The sequence below is a fragment of the Apodemus sylvaticus genome, chromosome 2 (assembly GCF_947179515.1).
Source record: "Apodemus sylvaticus chromosome 2, mApoSyl1.1, whole genome shotgun sequence".
Classification (NCBI taxonomy): domain Eukaryota; kingdom Metazoa; phylum Chordata; class Mammalia; order Rodentia; family Muridae; genus Apodemus; species Apodemus sylvaticus.
In genome coordinates, this window is record NC_067473.1 from 139509213 (window position 1) to 139527230 (window position 18018).

At 42.6% G+C, this 18018-nt stretch overlaps 1 protein-coding gene across 3 annotated transcripts; it reads left to right on the forward strand.

Annotated features, from left to right (window-relative positions):
- The first annotated feature begins 625 nt into the window (after positions 1 to 625).
- LOC127679009 (histone-lysine N-methyltransferase SETMAR) lies at positions 626 to 12968 on the forward strand. 3 transcript variants are annotated; one of them, XM_052174458.1, is made up of 2 exons: positions 626 to 828; positions 11546 to 12968. In XM_052174458.1, the coding sequence occupies exons 1-2, from the start codon at positions 670 to 672 to the stop codon at positions 12332 to 12334; spliced, it is 948 nt and encodes a 315-aa protein (XP_052030418.1). In that variant the 5' UTR covers positions 626 to 669; the 3' UTR covers positions 12335 to 12968. The 3 variants fall into 3 exon arrangements, with proteins under 3 accessions (XP_052030418.1, XP_052030419.1, XP_052030420.1); XM_052174459.1 differs by having other exon boundaries at positions 626 to 780; XM_052174460.1 differs by lacking the exon at positions 626 to 828 and adding an exon at positions 8836 to 8918.
- The last annotated feature ends 5050 nt before the right edge of the window (positions 12969 to 18018 follow it).

Here is an 18018-nt window from a genome sequence, read left to right on the forward strand (position 1 = left end):
ATTAGGAGAGCAGAAGGAGGGGGGGAAAGAAGAGGAGGAGGAGAAGGAGGAGGAGGAGGAGGAGGAGGAGGAGGAGGAGGAGGAGGAGGAGGAGGAGGAGGACGAGGACGAGGAGGAGGAGGAGGAGGAGGAGGAGGAGGAAGAAGAAGAAGAAGAAGAAGAAATACAAGCAAAATGGGGAGATTCGCCAAGGTTAACATTTTCCTCTGGGGGATCAGTGAGTGACTCGACTCACCACGACAGGTGACCCTACGAAAACAAATTCTGCCTACAGTCATCCAATTTCTCCACGGGTTCTAGATCTTTATACACTCTGGACTGTATTTTCTCCCTCAGCTTAGGCGATACATTTCCAAACACCTACTAAACCCTCAACAAGCTGCTTCTCAAGGTTCTCCAAGGTTCCCCAGAAAAACTAAAACATTTTAAGTTCTAAAAATTGTGTGCCTTTTGTGGTTCTGTAATTATCAGCTATGTATCTAGCTTAAAAGAGTGGAATTCAGAGGAAAATCACCCCTAGAACGCTGAGGGAAGTATCTCCCTCACCTGCAACCTGTGGGAAGGGAAAACTACAACTCCCATGAGGAAGTGGGGCCGCACAATCCACAACTCCCAGCATCCTCCCGGAGGCCCAAGATGGTCAGGCTAGTCGGCGAAGTGAGACCATAAATGTCTGCGGGAGCTGTGAAGAAGCTTTCTTTCGAGATAGCAGCATCTGAGGAGGAATCTGCGGCCCCGATAGAACAACAAGATGTAGCGTGCGGCCTGGAGAACTTGCCTGTGAGCTTGTGGCCTTTGGGGGCGGGGCCCAGGCCTAAACCTTTCCAGGTAGAGGCGGGACTAAGTGGCTGAAATGGCTGGGATGGCGCCCTTTCCTCTGGGGGCGGAGCTAGAGGGCTGATAACAGACCTTAGGGGCGGTGCCCTTTCCTCTGAGGGCGGAGCTAGAGGGCTGATCACAGACCTTAGGGGCGGCGCTGAAGGGCTTGTCTATTTCCCCTCTCTCCCCAGGCGGGGCCAGCGCTATTGAGGACTGGGTTGGAGAGCTGTTCTGTAGCCCCACAGAGGCTGGCTGCAGGCCTCCTCTTAACTCCCTCCGCGGAGCCTGCACCCTTCCCTGTTGGGAATGAGATAGAGGGCTGCCCACAGCCTCCATGGAAGGAACCAGAGAGCTGCTCATATCTTGAGTAGTTGAGGCCAACGCCCTTGTAGGAGCGTGTCTAAAGGGTTGCTTACAACCCCTAGGGACGGGGTCAGTGGGGGCGCGAAGGTAGGAAGGGGAGTGTTGCAGAACTACGGGGCTACACTGCCCAAGGGGGCGCCAGGACTCCTTTTCTTGTAGCAGAGAAAGATAGACACATAGCTCCCCCAAGTGGTAGTAATTGTCAAATCAGCTATAACAACAGGCTTTTTTTTTTTCCCTCCCTAATATTTTTATTTTTATTTTTTTTAAGTATTAGCACTCGGGTATCTAGTTTTACTCTGGCGTTTTAAAAATGTTCATTAGCAAATGTTAGTTATACATAATAATGAGTTTTGTGATGACATTTTTTCACACATGCACAGAATTAGTTTTGATGATATGCACCACTTCTGGTCCCTCTCCCTCTCCCTCTCCCTCTCCCTCTCCCAGTAATTCTTCATCTTCCTGACTAGTGTCCTTTTATCTTTCATCTCGCTCGTGTGTGTGTGTGTGTGTGTGTGTGTGTGTGTGTAAGACAGAGCCAATGAGTTTCATCAAGGTTGTTTACTGGAACTCTAGTCTTCTTGACTTTTTATTTATTATTATTTATTCTTTGAGAATCCCATACAATGTTTGTCATCCCTTTCCCCTCCCCAACTCCTCACAGATCCTTGCCCACCTTGCAATCCACCCATTTCATCTTCTTTCTCTCTCTAGGGAGAAGAAAAAAGCTGTTGGCCTGAAAGAAAAGTTCTTAAATAGAAAGAATTTAATATTTTTCTATGAACCTGTAATAAGATCTTAACAAGGATTTTTACCTTATACTGTCTGTAAAATGTCACTTCCTTAAAGTGTGTGTGACAGAGGTGTGACTTTTCAGAAAGATCTTTTCCCCCTTCTGGCTTGTACTCAGAACTTAGTGAGCGATTGGCGCAAACCAGCTCCCTGTCTGGTCTCAGCTCTCTGACATGTAAGAAAGGCCTGGTTATCAGCCTGAATCTCAGCCCCTGGAATCAAACTTAGCTGAGGTCTCCTCCATGCTGAGAGGTCTTGAGCACATATAAATTAACTTCTTCAAGTCCTCAGAAGCCCTCGAGTTTAAGTCATAGTCCCTCCTTCATAGCTGCTTTGGGAATTACTGTTTCTACTTCTCTGTAAGAACTCAATACCCGTGATTGCTACTACCTCAAAGTCCTACTCTAACCTTCAACACCTCAGACAGTGGCCTAAATTGCTTATGGATTAGGGAAAGACCAAAGATGCTGGCAGAAGAGCGCCCACTCGGACGTCAGACTGAGAATACTTCAGCATCTGAGCTACTCCACAGAGCCTTGAGCTTGTTGTTTTCAAAGTGAAAATAATTTAAAACTGTATAGCTCTCCCCTATCTAGTATAAGTACAAATTAGGCTGCTCTTCCTTCCTTCTAGGGTTTTGTAAGCAGCAAATGGGGTAACAAAATTCTATAGCAGATTCCAAAAGGCAAAGCAGGATTTTAACATGAGAAATAGCGCCCTCTCATCTATGATTTGTGGCCAGCAACACACATCTGCATTTGCATTGACAGTTTATTAACAACACAAGTAGATAATACTCCATGTACCAATGAGTCCTTAAGGCTTTATCAAAATCAAACATTGCAGGATGTCTGCTGAGAACACCTATGGTTTTTTTTCTTTATTCATCAAAGAGTTGAGTGGCTCTCATATACCAGGCACTGTATTAGGCAAGGCCTAGAAGATGTCATCATTTGGTTAAAAAAAAAGACAGCATCTGGTTGCTTTTGTTTTAAGCTAGAAGTATCTAACATGAAAGAAAAATATTGCTCCATTCTTAAGTAACTTCAATAAATACTCATTAAGAACTAAAAGTACAGCCGGGCATGGTGGTGCACGCCTGTAATCCCAGCACTCTGGGAGGCAGAAGCAGGCGGATTTCTGAGTTCGAGGCCAGCCTAGTCTACAGAGTGAGTTCCAGAACAGCCAGGACTATACAGAGAAACCCTGTCTCAAAAAACCAAAAAATAAAAAATAAAAAAAAAATTAAAAAAAAAAAGAACTAAAAGTACACCAAGTGATATGTTAAGCTACAGGAGACATGCCCTCTGCCCTCAAAGCACTAATGGTGTTCCTACACTCGATTTTAGTTCTTTGTGCTACTGAATGAAATTGTGTGTGTGTGTGTGTGTGTGTGAGTGTGTGTGTGTTTGTGTGTGTGTGTTGAACTCTTTAAAAAAAATTTCAGTCATAAATTATATTTTTTTTGCCATCTTCTCTAAGGCCTATCTATCAAAACAGTTGGTCTAATGCAGTCTCTTAAATTAGCCTACTTTATTTTATGTACAAAAATAACTAAGAATAACTTAGTTAGCCAGACACTTGCCTGTAATCTCAGCACTCTGGATGTCAGAAGAATTGTGGATGTAAGGGCCGCCCTAGTGCACATCGCAAGGCCCTGTGTCCAAAGCAAGTTGCTAGGAAAGCAGCTCAATGTCAGCATGCTTGGGGCTCAGCTTCCTGGGTTCGCTCTCCTGCAGCATCAAGAAGTTAAAAGAGTCTATATAAGTATCTTCTTTAAAATCCTTACAGTCGTTAGTGCCCATAAACTCAGGGGAGTTGACGTACTAATCATAGTTTCCAAATTAAAATAAGTCCCTGTCTATTTTTAAAAGGAAGGGGAGGAGGGAAGAAGAGCCACATGATTGGTTCTCAGGCCAACCATTGAGGGCATACATGGAAGTCTTGAGAGCAAAATATTGGAAACGGATATTCCTGGTGTCGTAAAACAAGATAGTAAACAAAGTAGAGGTCTCTCAGCCAGACAGTTTTACTTTTGCAAAAAGGTGCACAGTGGCCCACACCAGCTGAGCAAGCTCACCAATGGAGGTCAATTAGCTAAGTCTCACTCCATTGGTGACAGTTCAGCCTCACAATGTGACGTGATTGGCTAGTTCCTAATGGGTGGGCAGGGAAGGCTGCTATGGAGAGTTCCAAGAATCTCTACCCATCCAAGGTGTGTGGCAAAATGGACAAATTTACAAGAGTTTTACAAGAGGGAGGAGTTTATAGAATATTGGCATTTGGGGAGGCTAACTGTCTCTGATAGAAAAGACTGCTTCTCAGAAGAGATAATCCGCATCCTTACAGACAAGCCTGAGTTGCCCAGGCTGTCTAGTGGCACCAGTAATGTAGGATGTGTGTGTCACAGATACCAGGGATGCAATGTCGAATTATATATGTGCTACCCAGATGCTCCGTCACTGGCTCCACCCCCAGCTCACCTTCAGCTCATTTTTTTTCCCATTGTATTCCACATACATAAAAGGAATTGTACAAAAAGTCAAACTAGCTCACTTACTGCAAACCCTGACTCACGGGCTCACACAACCATTAAGGCATGAAAAAGTCAAGGCAAAAATAATTTTATGTCCGCTTTGCTCTGGGGTGCCATATAAAGAGAAAAGGGCACGCTGAACTGTTCAGATGAGAAGCCAGCACACCCTAACATCCTCGGGGGTGAAAGCCAAGGAGAAAACAAACTAATTGGTTTTCTTGAGCCAAGTCAGGTCTAATCATTTGTCAGGTCCCTCAGATCAACTTCAAACGTTATTTTTAAGATCTGAATTGGGCCTTGACCAGAATTATCTGCCCCATGGCCTCCTAATAGCTGCTAGAAGCAAAACTTACAACACAAAAGGGCAAGTCCAAGGATTCTTGTAGCCAGGTTTTTTAACACACCCAAAAAGGAAGGAAGTACTTCCTTAAGCATCCCAAGGATTCAGGAAACTTCGTTAAGATTCCTGTTCGTGTTTAAAGTCCTAGTACTATGCAAACTTGTACTTGAGTTCCTGGGGCTTTACGAGTCCCAACTTGCAGCAGAAGTTATCAGGAGCTACAGTGAAGCAATCAGAACCAACTGGATGTCTGTGGTGTATCTGCAACTGGTGTGACACACCCCAGAACTCATGCTTTTCCTTCAGACACATTCATCTGAAAGATGACACCTACCCCTTTAACACAACCCAACAGTAAGGTCGGTTCATACTAGCCAAGTTCAAAGAAGGATAAAGTCATCATGACCAAGAAGAGTCGAGAGAGAGTTTATTTTTCCACATGCTATATACTGTTTCTGCTTCAGCTGCCTAAACAATCACTACTTATAAATTCTTTCTCTCTTAAGTTTTTTGTGAGGAGAAAAAAAGATTGGAATCTACTCAGGCTGTGGTTTATCAGGCATATTTCCCACTGCTCACGTTGCATTCATTTCTAACTCTTGCTCATGGCAATGCCAGACTGGTAAAGTCCCGTTTTGTTTGTTTGCTTTTTTTTGGGGGGGGGGGTTGGGTTTTTTTGTTTTTTTGGGGGGTTTTTTTTTTTTTTTTTGGTTTTTTGGTTTTTTTTCAAGACAGGGTTTCTCTGTGTAGCCCTGGCTGTCCTGGAACTTAGTCTGTAGACCAGGCTGGCCTCGAACTCAGAAATCCACCTACCTTTGCCTCCCAAGTGCTGGGATTAAAAGCATGCACCACCACTGCCTGGGGAGAAGTCCGTTTCTTGTCTTCACATTTTTTCTGCTGATCCTGACGCCCATTATATGCATATGACCATTAGTGAGGCAGTGTTTGTTGGTAAACGAAAGAAGGCTGTGCAAGGTCCGCTCTCACTCTCTTCACTCAAAATGGCTAAGTCACCAAGGACAGGAAAGGAATTCACAGACAGGGCTTTTGTTCAGATATTTGCAGCTAGGAAGGTTAACTCCACAACCTATTTTTTTTCACTAGCTACTACAATGCCTATTTAATTTTTCTTAAATTTACATGCCAGCCCCAATTATAATTATATAGATTCTCTCTTATATTTTCCTTTGTCAGTGAGATAGGTTGATTAGTTAGGTAGTAAATAAATGAAAGGTAATATTTTCAAAGCAGCTGCCACACCCTGGGTAGCATTATTTCTCTCAGGCTTTGTGAAAATCACCCCCATTATGAGTATTTTCCCTAATTGTTCATCCACAACTTACAACTCCTTTGCAAGAGTCATAGTGGTAATGTGAGGCTGAACTGCTGCATAGTTTGTTCCAGTATCTTAATCTCTGTTGGAAACCTGGTAATTCCTTGTTTGTTTACGTCTCTGACTACATTTTCTAGCTGATTCCTACCACCATTTCCAGCCTTTGCCCTACCTTTACTAGCCAGGATTCCCTTGAGAACATAAAACATCCCTCAAACTGGCTCAAGCAAAGGGGGGCGGGGGGAATTGTCTTATATAACGGAAATGTCCAGAAGTGGCTCCCATCGGCCTGTCTGGACCAAGACTCTAAAAATATCTAGTAATGTCTACACTCCCTGTTTGTAGAATAAAAGGTGCAAGCCCAATTCAAGGTTTCAAAACCCACCAATCCCTGAGTTCAAATACTTAACAGTCTCTGAGCTCAAAAGCTCACCAGTCTCTGAGCTCAAAGACCCACCAGTTCCCAAGCTTTAAGCCCACCAGTTCCCAAGCCTGAACACCCACCAATCCCTGAGTCCGAAATCCCTGTGCCTGCCCTCAAATCCCAGCAGCTCCATCCTGGAGAACTGTACCCTGCAAGAAGCACTATATATAGCCTGCCTTCTGCTCGGTTCCCTGCTGCTTCTTGCCAAGCAGAGGTGGCCACTCTCTCACGTCTCTCCCAATAAATCTGTGTGAGGTTTGGTGTGTGGTGTGACTTTAGGCTCCCTACTGCCAAGATACCTTTCTCCTCAGAGCTGTAACACTTGCAGAGGAGAAACCTTTCCCCTCAGAGCTGTAACACTTACTGTTCAAACATCTACTTCCCTTTCCAGTGCATGGCTAGGAGGAGGGCTTGTCTAAACCTTAAACTTGATACTAAGCATTCTACAGAGGGGTCCTTCTACCTTTGTATCAGTAACGCCAGACTTGTATTCCTTTGTCCTGACTTAGATGGTAGGTCTGTTCACAAACCAAATACTTGCTGGTTCTCTTTAGTTGTTCTAGTTCTCAGGATTGTTGGTTCTGAGGTGGGGTCTCTTATAGCCTAAGTTAATCAGAAACTGGAGCCCAGGACAACCTTGAACTTCTACCCCCCACCCCCTTGCTTCATTTCTGGAATTCTGAGGACAGCAAAGTTGTGTACCTCCCCTGGGGTTTATGCAGTACTGGGGATAGAACCAATGGCCTGCTTTATGCTAAGCTAACACTCTACCAACTGAGCTGCATCCCCAATCCAAAATCAAGCCCTTGAAAAGAGTTAGTGATATTCTATTTAGTCGGGCCAGCTTCTGGAACCGTGTGGAACCCTCATCCAACCCAAGTCAAGAGTGGAGAGACTTCTGGGAGGAGCTGGGGCAAAAGCAGGTATGCTAAGACCAAAGCCCTGCTCTGTCCTTGGTGTCCCGTAAGCACAAGCAGCCTTCAGGGTGAAGAGTCCTTGTGGATAAATGTAGTCCACAGGTTGGTATCAGGAAGCAGGGTTCACATAGACATTGGAAAGTGTCACACATTTCAATTAGACCAAGTGGCTCCTCCCAGTTTGTACCTGACTTCTCAGCATTACAGTTTAACAGTTTCTGAACATAAACATTTGAATAAAATGTCTGATGATCAATGACCTCAGACTATTTCTGAAAAGATGAAGTACTTTTCCCTTATAAACTTAAATCACATAACAATATGTTAAATTAGGCATGGTTTTTTGGGGTTTGGGTTTTAGTTTTAGTATTAGGAAAGTTTCAACCTAGAGCTTTTTGCATGCTAGGCAAACTCTATCACTGGATTACCTCCCTACCTCAAAAGGTCATTCTTCATTATAGTTATTTTTTAAATCAGTAAAATACTTTTCTTAGTATTTTTAATAACCTTTTGTGGAGTAGAAATATGAAGATAAAAAGTTAATAATTTATAATTATCACTGGTATCAAAGTCGATGATTACATCTACTTAAACATATATATTTATTTATTCTGGACTGGTAAAATTGTTCAGTGGGTAGAGACAGTTCCTGCCAAACTGGAAAATTACCTAGCAGTCTGTATTGTCTTTTGAAAAATACCTGAAACTCACTTGGAATTTGCTGCCATTTATAACCCAAGTGTAAAGGATTCCAAATTGTTAGAGAATTCTCCCTCCCTCCCTTACTCCCCACCCCCTCAAGGATCAAACTGAGCACATTCCTTGCATACGGTAGGAAAATAAATAAAAGCATATAAAAGAATGTTTCATAGTACACTATGAACCGGAGCTGTAGCTCAGCAGTAGAGCACTTACCTAGTATGTGTGAGGCCCTAGGACAGCACAAATGAGTAAAATATAACAAATAGTCTTGAAAATACTTTCTTTAAATTTCTAAGTAGAAATAAACAACTAATTTTTAGGAAAAAAAAAGAAAGAAAGATACTCTTCTAGTTAGATAACTACAGTAAGTCAGACTTGATTTTAAAAGGAATCATCTGTGTTGGGGAAAAAATCATTTTATAGTTCAGTGACTTAATACTGTACTTTAAAAAGATGTGCTCCTTGAGGAACAAATCAGTTTAAAAATATTCTTCATGAAAGGTTTCACAAGGAGATCATAAAATCTTCATTTTACAGCTACTTCGTAAAACGCCCCAATAACCATTTACATTTCAACGCTGAATTGTTAAAAAGCCAAAAGTGGGTTCTGAGTAAGACAGCGCTTGGTGCATTTGATGGACAGGAGCATCTCTTTCATCCCTGTAGGACATCCCTGCTCAGCTGAAGTGGTAAGACACAATGCAAGGAGCAGCTCTTTAACTCCCCACTCCTCCATCACTGTCTAAGCAGAAGGCTGGCCTGCCCCCCACCCCAGACTCCCACTCTTCACCTTCTTAATCTTCACCAGGAATGCCAATCCTCCCCCAGTTCTGTGCTTTTTAAAGTATAGGCTTCTGCACTTAACCGCACAGCTCCGCCAAGCCTCCACAGGAAGTGTCACTACATGCTGTTCAATGTTTTTCTAAAGATGGGCCAGGAGACATCCTGTTAACAAGGGCCCGAGATGGGCAATTCCAAGATTCCTCAGGATCCTGTAACATCCTTACCCCCAAATGAAAAGCCAAGCAGTTGGTGCCTTGCAGAACCACTCTTATCCAACTAACTCTGTTGACACATTGGCATGCCACTTTACTAAGGGTCACAATAAACAGTCCCCATGAACTGCCTCCTACGGAAGAATGGTTTGGAAGGACACTGGTGAAATTTCTTTCTTGTATCTGTACTAGAAAAGTCAGTGTTGCTTCTGATGGTAAGTTTGTTCCTTACAGTTAAAGACTTTCAGCTTATCATATGCCCCTTTGAACTAACTGCTTCCAGGTAAAGGCAAGCATCTGGGCTCTTTCTGCCGCACACTTTCTATGTCTAAGCTCACTGGACAGGTTGATTGCACCTGGGTTAGTCAGCTTTCTGCTATTGTAACAAAATGCCCAAGATTATTAGCTTAAAAAAAATTGAAAGGTTGTTGGGCACGATAGCTTACTTCTGTTATCCAAGCACTTTAGAGGCTGAGATGGAAGCATGAGCAGAAGGCTCACGGCAGCTGAACACTGCCTTACCCCGCCACCACCTTCCTCACATGCACTCTGCTTTTTGAGCCAGGGTCTCTCATTGAACCTGAAACTCACTGAGAGGCTATGCGGACTGTCTGTGAGTCCTGGCACTCCTGCTGCCTCCACGTCTCCCACTGCTAGAATGACAGGGCATGCTGCCACACCAGAGTCATTTTTACATGTCTGCTGGGGAATCAGAGCCAGGTCCCTGTGCTTGTATGTCAAGAGTCTACCAACTGAGCCATCTCTCCAGCCCTAAGAGACACGCTAAGCTTCAGGGTTTAAAATTATGCTCCTTAACAGCTGTAAGGAAATAATTACAGCAGCAGGCTTTCCAAGAGATTTGATTTGAGACTTTAATCTTCATATTTTATAAATAATGTTTATAATGTAAATAATGTAAATAAATATAATGTTTTGGAAATTCAGGTACACCAAGAAATGTTTCCAAGTTAGCCTCTTGTCATTTAATAAGAATAGAATTTCATCACATGTATCTGATATATCTATATATTGATACCTATTTTATAAATTGCATTTAATAATTATTTCTGTGATTGATTTAACATTTATGACTTTCTAACCCAGAATTACTCATAATGAACATATATATGCACATACATTATCAGTTAAGGCTAAAAAAGGGGGAAAAGCTAAGGACAAACGATTGAATTTCATACAGACATTGAATTCAGTAGTTTTTGGTCGAAGTACTTGGGAATAAACGATTATGAGTGCTCAGCCCTAAATGGAACATTTTCATCAATCCTCCCACCTGTGCCAAGGCTCAGGGAACAGCACAGAGAGGAGGCGGGGGAAGTGGCAGAGCTGGAGGATGTGGCGGAGCTCGGGAAAACACGGTCCACAGGACGTCACGTGCCTGCTGCACTTAGGAACTCTCAGCAGCTGTGGTTACCCATGAAGGCTTACTTACACAAGGTCAAACCAACTGACCAGCATGGATGAGGAGGTGATCTGTCAGGCGCCTCCCCTAACGTGGGCGCTCTTGGCAGATGACAGCTGCTGAAAGAAGGAAAACCACTCCTTGGGGTGTGGCCACTGAAAGTTTGCCCGTGGTCCAGGGGAAAGCCCCACATCATGCACACATGGATAACACTAAATGGACTTAGTAAGCTATTTAAAAGGAAAAAAAGAGGACGTGGAGATGGGAGGTTGGGGTGCAGTAGGAAGGGACTCTATGATCCTACTCCATCATAAACACATATGCAGTTCTCAAAGAAGAAAAAAAATAAGATTTCAGTTCCTGATACTCATAAATATGAGGGGGAAAAAAGCAAGCTCCGAACATTATGATTTCCGATTATAGAAAAAAATCCTATTGTTATTTTTATTCCTGTAAGACTACAAAACTTTGAATTTTTGGAAGGGAAGTTGTGGGCCTAGAGGAAGGTCTCTGAGGTTCAGAGACCTTGCTGTGTCTGCAGAGTAGCCGAGTTTGGTTTCCAGCACTTTTGTCAGGCAGCTCATAGCCTCCTGTGACTTCAGCTCCAGAGGATTAAATGTCCTCTTCCATTCTCCACAGGTACCTGCACACATGTCACACACACACACACACACACACACGCACATTCACATAAGTAAAAATCAAAACAAATCTTTAAAACCTAATTTCTTTTAAGTAGGAGAGGATCTTCTAGGGTAATGTTTCAGTGTGTTGTGTCCTTGCAGGTTTGTCTTGTCATATTTCATATATGCTGGAATTTGAAAGTGTCCTCACGAAAAGCTGCACACATCCATATGAAATATAGGAATACCACTCTAACCAGTGTTACTAATTTTTGCAGTATACTCCCGACCATGTAGCTGGGCCTGGAGCAGACATCGACCCCACACAAATAACCTTCCCTGGATGTGCTTGCATCGAAACTCCATGTGCCCCTGGCTCTTGCTCCTGTCTTCGCCATGAGAATAACTACGATGACAATGTATGCCTTAGGGACGTGGGATCGGAAGCAAAGTACGCCAAGCCAGTGTTTGAATGCAACGTCCTGTGCCAGTGTGGGGAGCGCTGCAGAAACAGGGTGGTCCAGCGTGGCCTACAGTTCCTTCTCCAGGTGTTCCAGACAGAAAACAAAGGCTGGGGGCTTAGGACCCTGGAATCTATACCGAAGGGAAGATTCGTCTGTGAGTATGCTGGGGAGGTGTTAGGATTCTCTGAAGTACAAAGAAGAATTCACCTACAAACAGCACGTGACCCAAATTACATCATTGCCATCAAGGAGCACATTTACAGTGGTCAGGTCATGGAAACGTTTGTCGACCCTACCTACATAGGAAATATTGGGAGATTCCTCAATCATTCTTGTGAGCCAAATCTGTTGATGATTCCCGTCCGGATTGACTCAATGGTACCCAAGCTGGCGCTTTTTGCAGCCAAAGATATTTTGCCAGGAGAAGAACTCTCTTATGACTATTCAGGAAGATTCCTTAATCAAGTAAGCAGTAAAGACAAAGAAAGGATAGATTGTGGACAACCGAGAAAGCCTTGTTACTGTGGTGCCCAGTCATGCACCACTTTCCTACCCTATGACAGTTCACTATATGGCTCCTTAGAAACTCCAGGCACCGGTTAGAAAAGGAGGTCCTACCTGCCAGCCCCTTTGTGGACAGAAATCAGAGGGAGCCAAGGATTAAGTGATTAAATTCCATCTGGGATCGTCTCCTGCAAGCAACACACTCTCAAGGAAAGGCGACCTCATAGTCCGCATCTTGCTCATCCCTGTAAGACAAGGGGTTGCCCAGCCCCGCCTCTGCCAGGTTCCCAGGATTCAGCTCAGCAGTATGCCCCAGACTGTAGAATGTCCAGCAATACACTTTCTCCCAGAATACTTGTATTTGTAGCTAAATGTGGATAAGCAGATATGTTGAAACAAGCAGGATACGAGTGAAGAAGATGAAGCCTTGGGCGTCATCCTAGTATTTCTTCTTCAAAACCAGAAATCATACTTAATGGCTGGAGTTGGAACAGCCATCCTAAAGCCAGGAGTACCCTGGCAAAGAGTCATTCAGAGCAAATCAACGAGATATATGGCACTGGAGAAAGTACTGCTAGTCCTGACCTCCTGTCTCTGCACTTGTAGGTGGGGAGCCTGCAGTGTTAAGCCATGCTGCCTCACATCTGAGCAAACCTTATGTATAACTCAGCAAGACCTCAGCCTCGATTTTCGGCTAGTTTTGCCAGCAATAAAGCTGTTCGTCTTCAATCTATTTGACTCCTGCTCTTATTACTTGTTTGTTTCTAAAAATGAATTAAGGAAGGATGGTCGTTCGGTTTACCTGCTAAAACTTAATAATCACCGACAATGATTTCCATTTCTAATCAGGTCGAAAGAGGAAGCCGATTTTAAAGGTTTTGTTATACTCTTGGCTATGTTGCAGTGCTTGTGAAGTTAAGTTCCAAAACCTCAAACAGCCTCACTCCTTCATTTATTAGTAACAGAAGAATAACCCTGTCAACAACTTGGAAGCAGGTGGGCGTTTTATAACTCCACTTAAACTTGTGGAGCGACAAAGGCATCTAACTGCCCTTGTTAAAAAAGGATAATAGAAAACCACAGTCACCTGCAGTCTGGAGAGTATAGCCCAATGATGGAGCACCTGCCTAGCATGCAGAAAGAAGCTCCAGATTCCAGCATGTGTACCACAAGATGAATAAATAAGCAGACAGCTCTTTGAAATATCAGGTTCATTCTACATATATTCTGTGGGAATTAAATATCTTAAAAGGCAATTATTCAGTCATATATATTATTAGTAAAAAGAAATTTACTTCTGTAGTATATATAAACCATACTACAAAGAGGCTCTGCACTTTAAAAAGAGATTTCTGTTTTTTATAACACCCTATTCCAGTGTAACAACCTAAGTGTTAGTTGTTCATTAGGGAAAAAAAATATGTGAATTATCTCAGTAAAGGTGGTATGAGTACATCAGAGTGTATGTTCTCACAGCTTCAGAAATTATTCCCTGAAAACAAGATAGTAAATTGTACATAAAATGTCCCAAGTTTCAAGGGTACATTGTCAAAAAATTGCCTCCAAATAATTATTTCTCCATGCCAATCTTTCCAGTGCTTTGATTTCTTGGGGGCAGTGGGGGAATCCTACGTTTCATAAGTCAGCTTGTATCTCTTACTCCAAAGTGGCTCTTTTTGTTATACTGTTACTGAAGGACCTAAACTGCATAAGAAGCAAAAAGGAAATCTTTGCCGGGGGGGGGGGGGGGGGTGGGGGTGGGGGAAGGGCGAAGGGAGGGACTTTGGCTCACTATCTGGTTAAGCTGTCTTTTGCTGCTTTTCACCTGCACTCTGTTGAAAATCTCCATCTTGACTCAGGGATATTCACAAAGAACAATCAGCTCAGACACATCAACACCCAGCCCTGTGGTACTTCAGCCACAGGGAAAACCGAATACAAGAAACTTAAGATTTGTGCATGATGTGTGTGTCCTTTGTCTTGTTACTTTCTATTACTCTGATAAAACACCATGAGCAAGGCACCTAATAAAAGAACGTTGGGCTTATGGTTCCAATGAGAGTCTATGATGACAAAGGCAAGGCAGCAGGAACGGTGGAGAGCTCACATCTTGATCCACAAGCACAAGACAGAGAAAACCAACTGAGAATAGCACGAGTCTTTGAAGCCTCAACGCCCACCCTCAGTGACACACAAGGCCACGCCTCCTAGTCCTTCTCTAACAGTTCCAGCAACTGGAAACCAAGTATTCAAATGTATGAGCCCAAGCTGGGCGATGGTGGCGCACGCCTATAATCCCAACACTTTGGAGGCAGAGGCAGGAGGATTTCTGAGTTCAAGACCAGCCTGGTCTACAGAGTGAGTTCCAGGACAGCCAGGGCTACACAGAGAAACCCTGTCTCAGAAAAACAAAACAAAAAACAAATGTATGAGCCCATTGGGGTCATTATCAACTTAAACTGCCGCATCCTCATGTACTTCTTACCCTTAAATAAAACAAACTCCTGAAAACCATAGTCCTAAGGTTAAAGCAGAATCCTGTAAGTCTGATACCTATATTTATACCTTACAGAGAAAAATATTTAAAAAGATTTAAAAGATGTAAAGATCCTAATTGACTGTGATTTTAAAATGTATTTATCTGACTTTACAAGGTCATGGAGAGTTAAAGACCATAACTAAGTTGCCCTTGAAATTTTGTGTAGCTAAACCCAGTCAATACGTTTTTCTGTCTTTGCACCTATAATGTAAATCCTTAGCTCCTATTTTATGACCACATGTTAATAATTCTACAACCTCTTGAAATGTGTTCTAGGTTTTAGCTGCTTATCTGTTATCTCAGAACCAATTGACTCGGTGACACATGAAAAAGTCCTGTCACAAAAGGGACTCAGGTGTCTTTGTTTCGGTCCCCATTCTGAAGTGGTGGTAAACCCTGAATGTTGGTTATTTCTACAGAATAAACATTCCTTGTTCTTGCAAAAAGAAATGTATTTATATGATTCACATGGCATGATAAAGATAGCACTTCACTTCTGTGATCTCCCTAAGTCCCATCTCCTTACTCTCTGGTCATTGGGGAGGGTGGGGTAAGATAAATGCAATGAAGAAGCATTCTACAAAAGTTTTGACCACAACTCCTCAGAAACTGCCAAGGTCATCAAAGACAAGGAAGGTCAGAGCAGGAGAAATGGCTCAGGAGTTAAAAAGCACTGGCCATTCTTCCAAAAGACCTGGGTTCAATTCTAGCATCCATCTGAACTCCAGTTCCAGAGTATCCAGTACCCTCTTTTGGCCCCCTTCAGCAAAACACCCAAAATAGACTTTTTTTTCTTGAATTACAAAAATACAAAAACAATGAGGTCAGAAACAGCCACAGCCAAGAGGTAGAGGAGAGAGGGCATCTAACTGTGATGTGATGTCCTGGAGCAGATGAAAACAGGTGAAACTACAGTGTTGACTCTAGACTTTACTTACAAGTGACATGTCAATGTTGATTCAGGAACTGTAACAAATGCATCATGTGAATATAGGTAAATATGCTATGATAATAGATTATGGCTGTGGGTACCAGAACTCAGTTCTCAAGTCTTTCCATAAATCTGAAACTGTTTCATAAAAGTCTTCTACAAAAGTAAATGCAAACAATTTGAAAAACTATTTCTCTGATGAATATATATATATATACATATATATATATACACACATATATATATGTACATACATGCACAGCAAGGAAGAGAATGAAAAGGTGCTTACTTAAGGTCATTAGTAATTAGAGATATACAAGTCAAAGACACAGATACCACTCCAGATTCACTATAACAGCTAAAATGGCCATAATAAAAGTTGACAAGGATATAGAACTATTGGAACATCACATATGATTAGTGGGGTTACAAAATTTTATAGGTATTTTGCAAGGCAGTTTAGCATTTCCTCACTTAATGTAACTAGGTAGAACCCCAAGAAACCTCAAACAGAGCCATGACAGATTCGTGGTTGCTGAAGGCTGGACAAAGGTAGCATCAGGGGATTGTGATGAATATTCTTGGCTATCAGCTTGACTGCATCTATATTTTACTTAAATTCTAATGTTTGTGCATACCTGTGAGGGATTGTTTATTAATCAACCCTCTTGATTTATTTATGGATTTAATTATAATATTTAATTCTGAAGAAATAGTTCTTCAGGATTCCAGCATATACTGAAGGCCAGCCAAAACAACTACAGGATTCTTGGACCTTCCATTGGTAGACAGCTGTTGTGGGACTAGAGGGAGCACAACCTGTAAGCCATTCCAATAAATCCCCTTTATATATGTAGATGATAGACAGACAGGCAACAGACAGATAGATAATGTTCTTTCTATATGTTCTGTTCTTCTAGAGAACCCTGACAAAAACAGGGCTGCTGATTGCTAGAGATATATTAGCATGTTTGGGAAGGATAATAAAATATTTCAGAGTTACTCAGGACTGTCGTGTAATTTGCTGTGCTTTTTTAAAGGGGGGAATTGTTTTAATTATAGCTCCACTAAGCTTCTGTCAGAAAAGGGGGGAGAAGAGAGGAGGGAAGAGAAGGAACCTGAAGCAAGAAACCCAGAACATCCAGGTCAGGGTTAATATCCTTAGGCCCTAGAAAAATGCCTGTCTACTTGCTTGGGGTTGGTTTGTTTGTCTTTGTTTAGATTTGTTTATTGTCTATATATGAGTGTTTTGTTTACATGTATGTATGTGCAGCACTGTGTGTGCACAGTGCCCGAGGAGGTCAGAAGAGGTCACTGGATCTTCTGGTACTGGAGTCACAGATGTTTGTGAGCCACAGTGTTGATGCTGAGACTCGAATCTGGGTCTTCTGCAAGATCAAGAGCTTACAGCTCTCTTCCAGCCATCCCCCAAGTTCCTTTTTGTTTGCAGACTGTCTTAGTCAGGGTTTCTATTCCTGCACAAACATCATGACCAAGAAGCAAGTTGGGGAGGAAAGGGTTTATTGAGCTTACACTTCCACATTGCAGTTCATCACTAAAGGAAGTCAGGACTGGAACTCAAGCAGGTCAGGAAGCAGGAGCTGATGCAGAGGCCATGGAGGGATGTTTCTTACTGGCTTGCTTCCCCTGGCTTGCTCAGCCTGCTCTCTTATAGAACCCAAGAGCACCAGCCCAAAGGTGGTACCACCCACAAAGCCCCTCCCCCCTGATCACTAATTGAGAAAGTGCTCCACAGCTGGATCTCATGGAGGCACTTCCCCAACTGAAGCTCCTTTCTCTGTGATAACTCCAACCTGTGTCAAGTTGACACATAAAACTAGCCAGTACACAGACTAAGACACAGTGTTGCCTAATGTTGTAAGATGATTGTGGCTAGAGCCATTATCACCACTATAAACGGATGCTGCTCTGGGATGCAGGAGGAATGTGAACTGCAGAAGTGTTTGGGTTGGAAAGAAAAGACTCAAGCTCATTAATGCACTAAATCCTACTCTTCAGCACGAACACCACTGGTTCTTCAATAGCAGTGTATTGTTTCCCTAGAGTGTGTTTCTCTTCCTGTTTTCATTTAGTGGCCAAAAACTGTTCACAGACTACACAGTATTTTCTAAGGCTGCCTGGAAACAGATTTTTCAAACTATTATATAGCTCATGTTACTTTGCGTTTGTTTATGTGTGATTTTAAAGTTTTCTATTGATTCTTGTCAGTATCGTATTTAAGAGATGGTGAAAATGCCCCCCAAAAGTAATAGTTTATATGGTTAAATTGCTTGTTTTCTGCAGTAATGATAA